The 14,791-nt window shown below is 38.9% G+C and overlaps 1 protein-coding gene across 1 annotated transcript in view; it reads right to left on the bottom strand.

Moving 5' to 3' along the window:
• Window positions 1-230: 230 nt before the first annotated feature.
• The window catches only part of TES (testin LIM domain protein), a 28,419-nt gene continuing 13,858 nt past the window's right edge, over window positions 231-14,791 (bottom strand). The window contains exons 3-7 of the mRNA XM_058805376.1: window positions 8,498-8,750; window positions 7,020-7,355; window positions 3,509-3,724; window positions 2,828-2,986; window positions 231-1,635 (exon numbers count right to left, since the gene is read on the bottom strand). Coding sequence (XP_058661359.1) covers window positions 1,444-1,635; window positions 2,828-2,986; window positions 3,509-3,724; window positions 7,020-7,355; window positions 8,498-8,750 — 1,156 coding nt within the window. The 3' untranslated portion in view covers window positions 231-1,443. The remainder of the gene's footprint in view (window positions 1,636-2,827; window positions 2,987-3,508; window positions 3,725-7,019; window positions 7,356-8,497; window positions 8,751-14,791) is intronic.

Genomic DNA, 14,791 nt, shown 5'->3' with positions numbered 1-14,791 from the left:
TTCTGAAGTTGTGCATTTGTTGGAACAAGATTCACTGTTTTGCACCTATAAGCACATGAACAATGTTACAGAGGACAGTAACCACTACACAGTGATTGATACAGGTGTTCAGTTTTTAGGAAATAATGTCCAAGGTAAGCAAGGGAACATTTCTTTTCCTCCTCACCTCCCCTGAAGAAGACTGAAGAACAGAATTAGTAGACAATTTAAAGTGAAAACCACTAGTTTTATTTATAGGTGTTACAATACAATCACCGTAAAACTTACAGGAATCAAACATAAGAATTGCATAGACTTTTCTTTAAAAATTAATTATTTTATCATTTTTTTAGGCCAAAGATTCCCCATTTAGTGTTTGGCACAAAGATATCTCAGAAGCTTCACTGTAGGTCTATAATTATGAAATAAAAGAAAGGACCACACATTTGGTTTATCTAGTAAGCAAAGCTAATACACAGCTGTGAATTTTTTCATTCAGATACAGGAAGTTTTCTGGGAAAGACTTCTTCATGCTTTGGTTCAGAACTTGGAAATCAAAAGCAGGATCCATTTGCAGAAATACATTCTTGGAAATGCATACAGTACTATGTGCCACATCCCTCTTGATAGAAGGCACAACTTAGGAAAGGAACATTCATGATATAAAACAGAAGCCAGTTCTGAAAGGCTTAAAGTGACACCCACTACTTCTGGCAATTTTTTTTTTTATCTAAGCAAGACCTGCTCTTATTTTCTAACACCAACACCCCCCACCCCAATCTATAACATAACTTTAGTATTTGTAAAATTAAAGCTTTTCCAGGCATGAACATGAGCCAACATTTTTCTACTGGAGGAGTTACTTTCAATACTAGACATGAGAAGTCACTATTCTCCCAAGAACCCATGCATCAAACCCAAAGAAATTATTAAAGGCAAAATTTTAAGTGTTATTCAGTCTGCATACTTGAAGTCAGAAAAACAAAGCTGTACATGGCAGTAAAACTGATCATTTTGTCTAAAGTGCTTGATGAAAGCAGATAAACTATAAAAATGATAAATTAGTGAAACCAAACATGGAAGAGTTACATTTATCGTACAAAACAAGATAAAGTGGAGCATTTTCACATTTTCTTGTTCCATTAGACAAGATACAGCAGAAAGATTCTTCAGAGTGAAGAGCTCCCTTAGAATGTAGAGTTTGTAACACATTTTTTCTTACAGTTCTGTGATATGAAGTAATTTGAAGTGAGATTCAGAAACAGTATTCCAAAAGAGAAAATATTATTATAGCTAAGAAATGAGGATTACATAGGAAGCTTTAGACATTAAAAAAAAATCTTTGGGAAATGCTATTTAATACTTTCAATAATTTTAAATGCCCTGACACTATATATTTTACAGTAGAAATGCAAGAGCCTTTGGAACACAGCAATCCTTGATTAGTTCTGTGCATGTCTTCTTTCAGGACATCATCTTTTCCTTACATGCCACTGAGCAGAAAAGCATCCCCTCCATAGATATGAACTTCTGGCCAATGAGACACTTGCTGCAACAGGAGCACAGGAAGCATTCCCTCTTAGCATGCCAGTTGAAGTTGTTGTAGCTTACACGCTGAACCTCTGGATCTATGGCATTGTGACAGCCCTGGCAGATCTGGTGAGAAATAAAACAACACTGAAATGAAACACACACATGCTCTCTTCAAATGCAATAAAACCTGGAACTCTTAAATGTTTTTGGAGGAGAGAGACAAGTGTTAAAAGAAGCCTTTAAAAAAAAGCCTCCAGCTTTTGATTTTTTTCTTTATTTTTGAAGTGTTTTGATTAGAATTCAGCTGAGGGCACAGAATAATAAAATGAACACACAAGTTATTTGCTGCAGGGACCAAGCTTAGACAGTTATTATGGTTAGGGCTTCCCAATACCCAAATCATCATAAAAACCTTTTATGTCAAACGGCACAGATCTTCATATATTAACCTAAATATGTGAAGAGATTAGCTACAAATCTTCCTGTGCATTGACATCTCTTTGGTTATGCCAAATAATTAAGGGTTATTAGAAAGTCTTGAAGGCAATTTATCTTAAAATCTGGTTGTTCATAAATTATAATTTAGATTGAGAAAGTTAAAGAGGAAAAAAAAGCCTCTCCAAAAAAACCAGTTCCTCACCTCAACCTCAGAATATTAACTGCCATCTAGATTACCACTTTTTTCTCCATTCACTATATAAATCAGCTAGGTGCACATTAGACTGAGCCCCCAGCTAGTAGCTAGCTAAGTTATAGATATAAATGGACCATCATCTCAGATTAGTTGCCAGCATAACCACAAATCAAGAACTACCATTCTTTTCCAAACTTCTAGCTTTATCCTGTCAATCACTCTCCTTTTTAACATGTGTGGGTAGAAATGAATGAAACAAAAGTACCTAGATTGCAGTATTTAACTACAGGCCTTTAGCAGCAGCTGAAGTTGATTCCCAGCAGGCTCAATGAATTACAACTGATAAACATTTAGTAGTATTACTCATCTTCATCTACTTTACTCCTGTTACCAAACCCTGCTTCACCACTGGCTAAGTTCAAGGTGTTTTTCCAACAGGTTCCCCCCTCCACCCCAGCAGTGGTTTTTGTTCAAGTTTATGAAGTCACAAAACACTTGTCTGCCTAAAGTTGTGGGTTTTGGTTTACTTTTTTCTGAAGGGGAAGAAGATGATTGACTCAAGCCTAAATATTCAATTTATACTCTTCAGATACTCCCAGACTGAGAAAAAGTAAGAGTTTGAAACTCCACAGACTTACATTCCCTTCCTTCACAACACCAAGACATCTGTAAGGACCTTACCGCAGCATGGTTCTTCATGTAGCAGGATTTGCAGACTGGCTTGTCATTCACTGTTATATAGGTTATCCCAGCCAGGACACAATCACAATCAAAACAGCAGAAGTGTTTCAGATGCCAGTTCTGCCCCTCTGCGAGAGTATATTCATTGCTGAATATTAGCTAGGAGGAAGACACAAACAAGGGTACAAGTGAACAAGCACATTCATTTGAACAGCGTACCTTTTAATAAACCTAGCCTCTAGATGCTTTGTGATTTGCAGGGAATTCCCAGTGGTTCCACCATTGTTTATTTCCCAAAAGCCTCCATGCTGCTCCCAAGAGCTCAGAGATGCCAGAGGCCCCAGGAGGGCTGTTCCCTGGTGCTGCCCAGGGTCAGTTTGGCCCCTGGTGTCCCTGATAAGGAAACAACTGCATAAGTGTGACTTGTTGGAGAATTTGCCCTCACATATCGCATCCTATGTCCCCATAGATTATGCAGAATCACCACCAAATCCAAAGCAAACTATGGGTTTTCCTGAATGTGCAGCGTCCATACTGGTTTCAGTTCTTTGTAACTAAAATATCAACTATACTGGTGAAGGCATATCATCTTCCTGCACTGAAATGTTTTAGTAAAACTCCTAAACACTTATCAGGAGAACAAACTTTTGAGCTAGAAGAAAGGACTAGGATATTTCCTACCTCATCACATCCAGCACAGCGGGGTCTTTCACTATCACAGTAATGTCTTCCACAATAGAGGTTACCATTCTTCCAGAAGTAGATCATGTCTACTAGCAGTTCACCACAGGTGCCACAGACAAAACAGCCTGGATGCCACAATTTGTCATATCCAGCACGTTCTGCATAGACAGCTGGGTCACCTTCCTTCATGCTTAGTTTGCAGTGATAGCAGGACTGGAAAGAGGTTATCATCAAGTTAATTAAGTCTTTGAGAGCTCTATTTATAACAATTACATACTATGAATATATTTAATAAATTCCATCTTTCCAGACTGAAATTAAAGCATTAGTTTAATCCCATGAGTAGACAGCAGTGGTTCAGGATATATCTGTACCATAGGTTAGGTTCAACTAAGCCATTCAGGATGATGCACATTCCACTGTCATAGCATTAGTGCTCCTTAAAGGGATTGTTGTACTTTGCTGTATTCACATTCTGCAATTGCAGTCCAGTGTTTAAAGAAAACAACATGCAATTAAAATTCATGTTATGCTCTGTAAACTTTACATGCTTAGGAACAAGGACAGAATAATGATCCTTCATCCAAGCTAACCAGCTATGACAAGGGATATAGAATGCATGACAAAGGAATGGCTGTACTTATAGGTCATGAGAAGACCAAGCCATATCTGCATCACTGGTGGGGAAAATAAAAAAATAGTGAATATTTCAAACTGATTCTGTTTAAAGCCATGTTCTAGGGATGCTAGTCACTCCTGGCTGCTGTCCAACAGTCTGTGATTAATGATTTTAGGACAAGAGTGACTATGGATAAATTACAAAGCATACATATACAGCTACACTACAAATAGTTCCAGAGACTTCCCAATCTGCCCTATACCTGCCTACAGAGAGGGTTGTGCCATCAAGTAAAAACATCAGATGATTTATGTTACTGAAGCAAAATTTTTTTATCTACAATTTAATCACCAGTTTGGCATTTCCTGCACTCCAGCTGGTCCGTGGACTGGGCTGAACATCCTGGGAAGGTTTTCCTCTATGACTCACACCAGCCACAAATGGCTTTGTGTGTGCATATAAAAATAAAATACATATAAAGTGCCTTGGCTACAAGGCATATTGATCAGATCCCAGATACCTGACAATTTCAAAAGATAGACAGAAAGCCACCAAAAGAAGAAAAACTTGGAACTGAAACAGAATGCAGAATAGGAAAACTAATGAAAGGGAAAGTTCAAGTATATATATATACATGTATATAAAGGTTTCTGACCTTTTTACTTTAGACCTCATACTCCAAAAGAAGCCCACTGGAGGAAGGTTAAGTAGCTGCCTAGACCTAAGTTTAGGCAATGTGATTCACCTGCCTACCACTTAGAACATCTCCAGCTTTGGTGGTTAAAAGGTACAGAAAAATTTCCTTCCTTCAAGATGAAAATATGCTAAGTACATATTTTTCTTTAATTCAGCTTTCAGTCACGGTGAAAAAAAATTGTATTTGCAAACACAGAGACAATTACGATAGGTATATTTACATTAATAGTAGAGACCTGGTTGTTAGTGTTGTTTGTTTTACTTTTTTATTTTTTATCAGGTTTCAAATAAGTGCAGTCTATTCCTATAATGTAAATTAATTTTCAAGAGATTCTTTTTACCACAGCTACAGGAGTACAGCTTTCAAACTTAGTCTGAAAAACAGTGTACAAGAAAATCTGAGGAGGAAAAATGCAGAACCAATAAAAAAGTGTGGACATGGATAGCATTCTTCTGCTGAGTATTTAAGAGCTCTTCAGTATCAATTTATGCTGAACTGTTAAAAACCAGTTGAGATAATGCTAAATCATAAAGCTGAAAGAAAGTCTCATTGCAAAAGTAAGACACCCCCACCAAAATACTTAAAAATAACATATCTAAATCCTGGTTATTTAACCCAGTGTAAAGTCAGTACCTAACAACAGATAAGAAACTCAAATGTTCACTTATGCTATCAAGCACCTACAAGCCTCTTTCTAAATCACAGCCCACAGTGATAAGATGCTTAGCTTGAACTGCAGGAAGAATGCTCAGGTACTGGAGTAAGAAAAGTCTGGAAGTGATAAACAGGTGTAATGTAAAAAACAAAGCACCTTCTGATACAACTACTCATGAGGACAGAGTGCCTCCTGCTATTGACTTATTATAGTCCAAGGCAGTTGGTCAGCAGGGTACAATGCAAGATGTGCATTTCTGTAGATCCTCCTTGAGGAGGTAAGTTAAGAATTGCTGCTGTGAAACTAAAGTAAACCAGCAGGAAAGGCTGATATAAGACAAAATGACAGTAACCTAATCAAGCCATGGTGAAATAACTTGTTTCTTAGATTCTCCATAACAAGACAGGTACAAAAAAAAAAAAAGAAAAAGGCAAATAGCTACAGGTAACCAAATGGCTTGAAAATTTTTAGGGCAAGTGGCCATGTTCAAAGCTAAAACCTAAGTGCTGATTTTATATTTCACACCAGGAGTCATATATATGAAAATCATATATATATTTGTCAGTTCAGAGACAAACAACAAAAAACACATCACACACCCTAATAATACCAAAAGTCAAATTCTACAACCAATGTTAACCAAACCTTTTTCTCCATCTAGAACTTGTATATTAATTTTCTCTAAGCAACCTGCAGACAAATATTTTTAAGGATTCATACACATAATAACAACTTTTCTAGAAATCAACTTATAGTAGAGCTTTTGACACTCCTAAGTAATGTCTACCTCCACTAAACTGATTTCATGTTCCTTCAGTAATCCTACCCCTATTTTGAATTTGTAATTGGTAATTGAGATATGCACAGCAGTAGTTATGTCAGAAATACTTGATTAAGGATACAATTTTTGAAATATCAATGAAAACTGGGTAGTTTTATATACTTTGTTTTTTGTTGGGCTATTACAAGGAGAAATCAGATGCCAAAGGAAAAAAAATAGATAAGAAAATGGAGCTGAATATGAAAAGAAGGCTAGTCAAAAGAGCCATTGTATGATTCAACTTGTTGGACACAAGATGGAGACATGTTACTTTACTATTCCTTAATTGAATTTCACTTTAAACACAATTTGTCAAGTGGGTAATTTCAGTGCTCTTCCAAAAAAGAGGAGAAAACAAGCTTCTAAAATTAAACTAACTCTTCAAGAGGAGAAAAATGTAACAATTAGTCCATAAGATGACACAAACTTTTTGCTTGTTATTCTGTAAAAGCCACCCTAATATACTATCTCCAAGCTAACATGTTTTTGCACTGAGGATGAAAGTGTCACCTAGGAAGTTATTTGCTGCAATGAATTAAACACTTTCAGAAACCATGGCTCTATGCAGACATTCACAACATTTTCCAGTTCCTTCTTTCCCTCCCCAGATTTTTGCTATTCCAAATTAACAAACAATTTAACCCAGTTAAAATGACCATAAAGAACACTCAGATGATAATATACCTTCTTGCTTTATCTTTCCATTCTTATACTTACATATTGAGATGCTTTCCGATCTGGGGACTTCTCCATTGTTCCAACAGTAGATGAGGTACCTCTGCCACCACCATTTTTCAAATTATTCTCATCAGGAGCTCTCACTTCCACATCCCCAGGGAGCTTGACATCTCCTACACCCAGTGCCTCTTTTTTGTACTTCTTCACGAACTGCTCCATATGCCTGACTTCACTGGGGGAAAGCTCGTGGCACTTGGACGGGTCCTGATCGTGGGCAGGCAGCTGCTTTGCCAGCTGCTTCTTCCTGTACTGCGCGCCCTCCGAGCCGGCCACGGGCTGCTTCTCCTTGGGCAGCATCTGCATGTACTGCTTCGCCTGAATCAGCAGGAATCACACATCAGATGGCACTCCAGCTACACACCCCTTCTCATGAGCAAACACAACTAAACTGACCTCTACTGTTTTTAGCGACAGTCAAATTTGTCAAAAACAAGGTTTTTTTCCATAAACATTAAGCTCCTGGAAAAGTAATGGAGATAAAATACAGCAGATGCATTAACTGGCTTCTTCCCAGAGTAAGAGAAAGACTCCTTTTTAAGCCTTTTACAACATACAGAAAAGAGTTATTACTTCTCTGAATAAATAACATTTACACAGCACCTTGTCTCTATCTGTGAATACTGATCACGAGTATAGTCTTAGAAAAGTAAAAACTGAAATATTCTGCTTGGGGCATACAGCCCATTGAAGAAATAACTCCAGCTAAATTAGGGGGAAAAAATCTCTAGTTTAAATAAAGCAATGACAAGGCTAAAAACCAAATTAGTAACTGAATGTTAAGTAAGTCTTAGATGCACACGGTTTGATTAATTCACTGAAAAGGAATAATTTGAGATAATGTCATTCTGGCATGGCTTGCACAACATTTTGGTACAATAAATTAGTAATCAAAGTTTGAAAAGTGAAGCAAGATCCTCAGAAGGCTATCTACCATCTCATCTACTTCAGCTGAAAATATACTGGAAGAGAGCTGCTCTTTTAAATGTCAACACCGACCTTGCTCTTGCCATATACAGTAAAAGCTATAAGCAAGACCAAGTGCTCCCCTTAACTTGAAACAATTATATAAATTGATGTGGTGTTGGGTATTGGTTTTTTTTTCCTTTAAGCCTACACTCCACGCAAATGTTTCAACTTTATTAAAAAAAAGAAAAAAAAAATAGAAAGAGAGCAGGTTACAGAAACTGGACTCCAGGGAGTTAGCAGATAACTCTTAATCCTGTGTATTAAAAACAACCTCATCTCCCCAGGTTTTTAAGAATTTCTACAGACAAACTTCCATAAAGCAAGATGAGAGATGCAAGACTCATTAAACAGGCACCATATTTTCAGTTTTGAGGAGGAAGAAAGGAAGGATACTTATCCACAAGAGGCATACTTATCCTTCCAGTAAGCTCTACTAGTTTATCTCCCACCAACTCTTGACTTGAACATGAAAAAATGTGAGTTGGACTTACAAGTGTCTGATTCTGAACAGGAGGAGCCCACTCATAAGTCACAGTATCGATGGTTACGCTCTTCTTGTAGGGCACTGGGCTGGTCAGTATCATCACATTGCGTTTATACAAGGGAATGCCGTCATTCTTCAGCTTTGCAATGAGGGTTGTGTATTTTGTATCCTCAAAGAGTTTCCCCACTTTCCGATCTTCCTCACTGCTTGAAGGGATATCATGCTCCTCCTGGCCACACTTGCAGTTTCGGCATATTTTCCTGAAATTCATGGAAACAGCAACAAAATTAGAATCTCACACCATCTGGGTGGGTAGTAACATCACCAGGAGCCCCAACCTTTGCTTTCAGTGCTTTGTTTAGGAAATACACACTTTTTCTGTAATATGTCAAATACCTCCTTTATGTGTCCTGTTGTATTATTTACATTGTTTATTTACAGATACTGTTATCAGATAGATATCAGTCAACTACACGAATGCATTTTTAATATGAAGCTATGTCATTTCTTCAGTTGCATCTCAATACTGATTAAACACATACATATCCATTATCAGTCACCTACCAGTTTTATTATAAGATAACTCAATGCATCAACATGATTCCCCCAGCAATTATTTGCTTGAGATTTTAGTTTTTCAGCTGCTCTTCATACATTCAAAGTTACATGCACTATACTATTTTCTTCATATGTATTTCACTGTATGCATGATATTTGGTTATCACCAGGTTGCTATTGCCTGGAAACAAATATTTCCAAGAAAGGAAGAAAATGCATACAGACATATGAAAAGTATAATTGCACCAAGTTCTGTTCAAAGCACAGAATTTAAAGAGAAGATGTAAGAAAAGCTAAAGGCTTATATGGATAAAGCCTTTCAAAACAGAGGTACTGAACCAAGTCAGAGGTAGTCTGGCACAAGCTATAGAGAGACTTTTCACAGAAAACAGCCTTAAAAGGTAGAAGTATATCTACTTCCTTGGATATAAATTATATTCTTTTATATACAACATATTTCAACTGCTTTGGCTAACGAATATTAGAAAGTAATTTGTTGCCTTGAGCATAATTAAACAATTCACATATAATGAACAGAACCTTGGATTAGACAAGTTAGTTCATTATTTATTAAGCGTCTCCAGAACTTCAGGTCAAAGCAGTCAGCCAGAAATCAGAGAAACTAGATGTTAACTAAAGGTTCTTATTACAGACTAAGAAAACATACCAACCTTCTGGATCTCTGGAGTTTGAAGAGGAATGAGCAGTGGTTTACCCCATTATTTATCCTTCACACAACAAATAGCATAAACTTTAGCTATAAAATGCTTCTGAACCCTGCCTGCCAAAACTCATCAGACTCTAACACTGTTCTGCATCTTGCTTTATACAGTCTTGAAGGCAAGTTAGGTACCACAAGGTATGTCACAGGAACACAACAAGAACATGCCATGACTACAGCAAGGCCCTGAGGTAACGGGAAAGGAAGGAGGACCTTTAACTGGCAACCTGAAGTGATACACAGCCAGCCACAAACATATGCTCTCTGTATGGACACCAGTTTAGGATGTGGTGTAATAATATTTCAGTGTATGGTGAATGCTGCACTGGTCATTTGGTTACACAAAAAACATACATTGTGGTAACTTAAGTTTTAAAGCCCACTCCAAGTAAAAATACCTAAACTCTAAAAATGAGCTACTCATTCAAAATAAGAATGTTAAGCAGAAGGGACTTCACTTTGCAACACAAATACCTAAAGAGATCACTAATTGAGATGTAGATTGTCTGACAGCTTCCAACTAATTTCCACAAAAGAAAAACTGAGCAGAATTTCAAAGCTGATACTTACCTGAATAGCTACCATACACTATTCACTGCAATCTCCCAGTTTACCACAACATTCAAGCCTGAACTAGCATTTCCCACTAAGCTTAAAAGCTTTACTATGCATCTTAAACACTCAAAACATAAAATTTTGCAAGATCTTCAACATCTGTCTACACAAGTCCTTTACATAGCTAATACTTAGAGACTATTTAATATACTAATAAAGCAATTCACATTCACTTTGCTCATCTTTTATGGCATGCATGTGATTATACCTTATTACCAATTCCCAGTCATATCTTTTTTGAGATCTAATACCAGGTGACAGAATCAGATCTTGCTTTTTGCAGATTTAGTGATTTACATCATGATCACCATGCAGCTTTATGCCTCAAAGCATACATGCCACTGGAATTGAAGCAGTTTGTCCATCCAAACAATGACACTAAACACTTTACTTACTCTTGCAACTTAAATCTTTAGCAACAGTAACCCCCAGTTTTAGACCTGCGTCTTGATAGGATGTGATTTAATAACACCAGTGAAGACCAGACATTCTCGGGCTCCCTGCACAGACTTACACAACTGAAGTACAATCCTGCTGTCCAGAACTGCTCTGCTTGCAAGACAGACCTCAGTAAGAACAGCTCATACTGCTGTACTGCCTGTGTGACACAGGCTGGGCACTCTACCCTCACTACAGCATCCAGCCACAGTAAAGCAGCACTCACAGCAGGGAGAGACCAGACCACCCTCCACAAGCTGTGGTGGAATTCATCCTAAGACTTTCATGTGTGCTGGAAAAGCCGCAAGAACACCTTATTTTTGCTCATGCTCCATCATGAAATTGCATATCTTTCTCCTAATAGTATGCCTATAGCTTAGGCATACTATAGAATATAGTATGCCTATACTATAGAGAATAGTATAGGCATACTATATTCTATATAGCTTAGAGACCCTGTTTCTACTTCCCATTAGATGCCTGACTCAGCTGCTGTTATTATTCTTGGTCCCACCTTGAAGGCTTAATGTTTCACTGACTGCAGTATCTGTGAGAGAGTTTTTTTGCTTTCCTCATAAAGCAGTAGTGGTGAAGAAGTGAAAGCACACAATTTGTCCTTAGGTCCTTCCTGGGACTCACTGTGAAAACTGGCATAGAATTACTGTGCTTTATATTTGCATTGAAAATAATGATATACTCACTCATCTTCCCCACCAGGAACCCACTGAAATTAAGAATTTGACTGTGTACATTTTAGTTTAACCTCCTTGCTCTTTCAAATTTAAGTGAATAATTCTTTGCCAACAGTTTACAAGAAGTTGTTACAGGGGCTATGTTACAAGTGTAATACTGGCCTTAGAACTTGTGTACCATTATGCCTCTGAATACATGACAAAATAGAGAAAGAATGTGGAGAATGCTGAGTCACAACTGATGTCAGCATATCTCAGTAAATCGAAGGAAAATCCTTTAGGTTGTTGCCATTTCCCATGCTCCCCAACGCTCCCCCTGGATCTCAGCCACAAGAAGATGTCCATATAGCTGCTAACAGAGTAAAAAAGTATCCTGTCCTGATTTATAATCTTTCCTCTTGAATAATTTCCAGCACTAAAAGATATCCAGTTGATATTTACATACATAACTGTTCCTGAATAGTACTGTTCACAATTTAGTCCTAATTTCTTTCACTAGTTGCCACATTAGTCACTCACCGTCCCCTCTGAAGAAGGTATATTGCCAATTAATTCTCTTTAGAATAGACTGGTAGGTCATTTTTTTGACTGTGTATTTTGGAGTATCTATTATATAGTAAGGAGGTGCTAGATACCCCTGCTTATGTCTTCACAGCTCTCAGGACCTCATCAAAGCAGAGCAATGTTGCTGACACCCCCCCTCCCCCCCAATAGCAGCAATTTGAAAAGCTTTTCCCACTCAAAACATGGAAGATAGGGAGGAAATTTCAAAATCTATGGAATGAAAAGTTGCATATCATTGTAAAGACAGGTCTGTTAGATAATGCCTTGCTAGCAGGTCTTCAGTAGTTAGAAAGAACAAGGAAGAAAGGTATGGAGATTCAACTCTCTCTAGTGATGAATTCCTGTGTCCTGAATGTCTACTGACACAAAGGATCAAAGACTTCCAGTTCCTTCTCCAAAATCAAATGTAAACCATCCTCCTGATTGCCTACATGTTGGTGTATGGAGAGGAAAAATAAGATGGCTCATGATCCTTCCTATGCTGGCTCCTAGTGACAGGAGGCAGTAGCTGCAAGCACAGAGAAATCCTCAAAGGCCTGCAAGTCCCGAGGCTTGTGCCCTCCATGCACAACAACTAACCTCATCCTATTACAGGATCAGAAATCCAGATGGTCTGAATATCTCCAGTGAGGGAGACTCCACAGCCTCTCTCTGGGCAACCTGTTCCAGTGCTTGGTCACCTGCACAGTAGAGAAGCTCTTTCCTATATTCAGGTGGAACTTCCTGTGCAGCAGTTTCTGTCCATTGACCTTTGTTTTATTGCTTGGCACCACTGAGCTGAGCATGGCTCCATCCTTTTGACACCCTCCCTTGAGATACTGATAGACATTGATGAGGTCCCCTCACTTCAGCTCCCTCAGCCCTTCCTCTAGAGAGAGATGCTCCAAGATGCTCCAGCCCCTTAATCATCTTTGCTGCCCTCCACCAAACCCATTCCAGGAGCTCTGTGTCTCTCTTGCACTGAGGAGCACAGAACAGGACACAGCACTCCACAAGCAGAATGCACCCCAGGACACCACTGGCCTTCTTGGCTCCCAGGGCATCCTGCTGGCTCAGGGAGAGCTTGTATTCCACAGGATGCTCAGATCCTTCTCCACAGAGCTGCTTTCTAGCAGGCCAGCCTTCAGCACCAGCCTGTGCTGGTGCATGGCATTATTCTTCCTCAGGTGCAAGACCCTGCATTTGCCTTTGCTGCATTTCAGATGGTTCTCCTCCACCCATTCTTTCCAACCTGTCAAAATCCTCCTGAAGGGCAGCACAGCACTCTGGTGTATCAGCCACTCCTCCCAGCTTTGCATCATCAATGAAATAACTGAGAAGGCATTTTGCTTCGTCACCCAAGTCTATGATTTCGTGCTTCCTTCTGTCATGTTTTCTTGCTATTAATGCAGCTACAAGTAATTGCCACTGCTTTGAACTGCATCTCAATGCTTCTGGGCCAGCTGTAGTATTAGAAAATCTTAGGGCAAACTTAGAGCTCTCCCTGCCTTCCACATACTGTATCTGTGCAGAGAAGCCACATGATGAAAAAGACCGTTCCCAAGCTTAAGAGCCTTGTTTTCAGAGGTTTATTTTAACATCTTGAGAAGTCACATAGGGGACAGTTACCACTTTCTGGTATACATGCAACCAAGATAAATCACAACCTTCTCTCCTGTTTTTAGCAACTTCTCACTCCAGCTCCATAGTTCCCTCTAGTGGGAAATACATTCCCAAAGAGCAATATCTAACTAACTGAGTAGCAATCTCTTACATCCAGCCTGACCCACTGGACAGGTGTGGGGGGGTGTTTTGCAGCTTGAAATAAATCTAATATCTAAATTAAAAAGACCTTCTCCACCTTCTGCAGCTGTTACACTTGGACAGAAACATGATTCTGATGACAATTTTAAAAGCAAAAGCTATTAACTCACTAAGATAAAATCAGGCAATTGTAACCATTCAATTACCATTGTATACCACATCTCTCATTTTATATTCAGCTTGCAACACTGAGGCCATCAGAACTTCAAAATTTACAAATAAATTTTACTAAAAGCTTGGTTTGCCACCATTTCTATACTAGCCTCAATTTATAGTTCTGCACCTATAAAACTTGCCCATACAGTGTGTCAAGATTTACAGCACAAATGTCTTAAAACAGTATATTCCACCCCAGAAGAGACAAATTCCAAATACTCCCAGTATAGAGAAGAAGGGTGTCGTAACTCCTTGTAAAGCCCTGCTACTCAATAGGTACACTTGGTTTTTTTGTGCACTTTACAATCTGACTCCCCAGAGGTAAAACTGAAGGTCTTTTGTATGGAAGTACCAAAAGAAATTACATGTTGGCTCTTTGAGGAACAGCATTTCCATGTATCAGACCAATAGCTGTGCGATGCTCTGAAGCTCCTCGGCTGTCCCCAGGAGAGGGCAGTGTCAGCCTTGCACAGCCCGCAGCAGAACCACGCCCGGCACACGCTGCAGCCACTGCCCCGCTTGCTGGGCTGCATCTGGCTCCTATGGAGGTCACTGTGTTCATAATGCCCTTATGGAGCTGTGCTTTGGGGCTCTAGCTAAAACAGCCTTGACAGGACTTGCTAGTACTGGGCACTTCTGGCACAAAGTCAAGGCTTCACTGTTTTTGAACTCTACTTGCTGAGGTGGGGGCAGAGAAGCTGGGAAGGGGTACATCTGACTCAAGTTGGTCAGTGGGGTTTAAATGCTATATAAT

Source organism: Ammospiza caudacuta, chromosome 5 (genome assembly GCF_027887145.1).
Source record: "Ammospiza caudacuta isolate bAmmCau1 chromosome 5, bAmmCau1.pri, whole genome shotgun sequence".
Lineage (NCBI taxonomy): Eukaryota > Metazoa > Chordata > Aves > Passeriformes > Passerellidae > Ammospiza > Ammospiza caudacuta.
The sequence above is the reverse complement of the archived record's forward strand: the minus strand, read 5'-3'. Positions and strand labels throughout refer to the sequence as shown.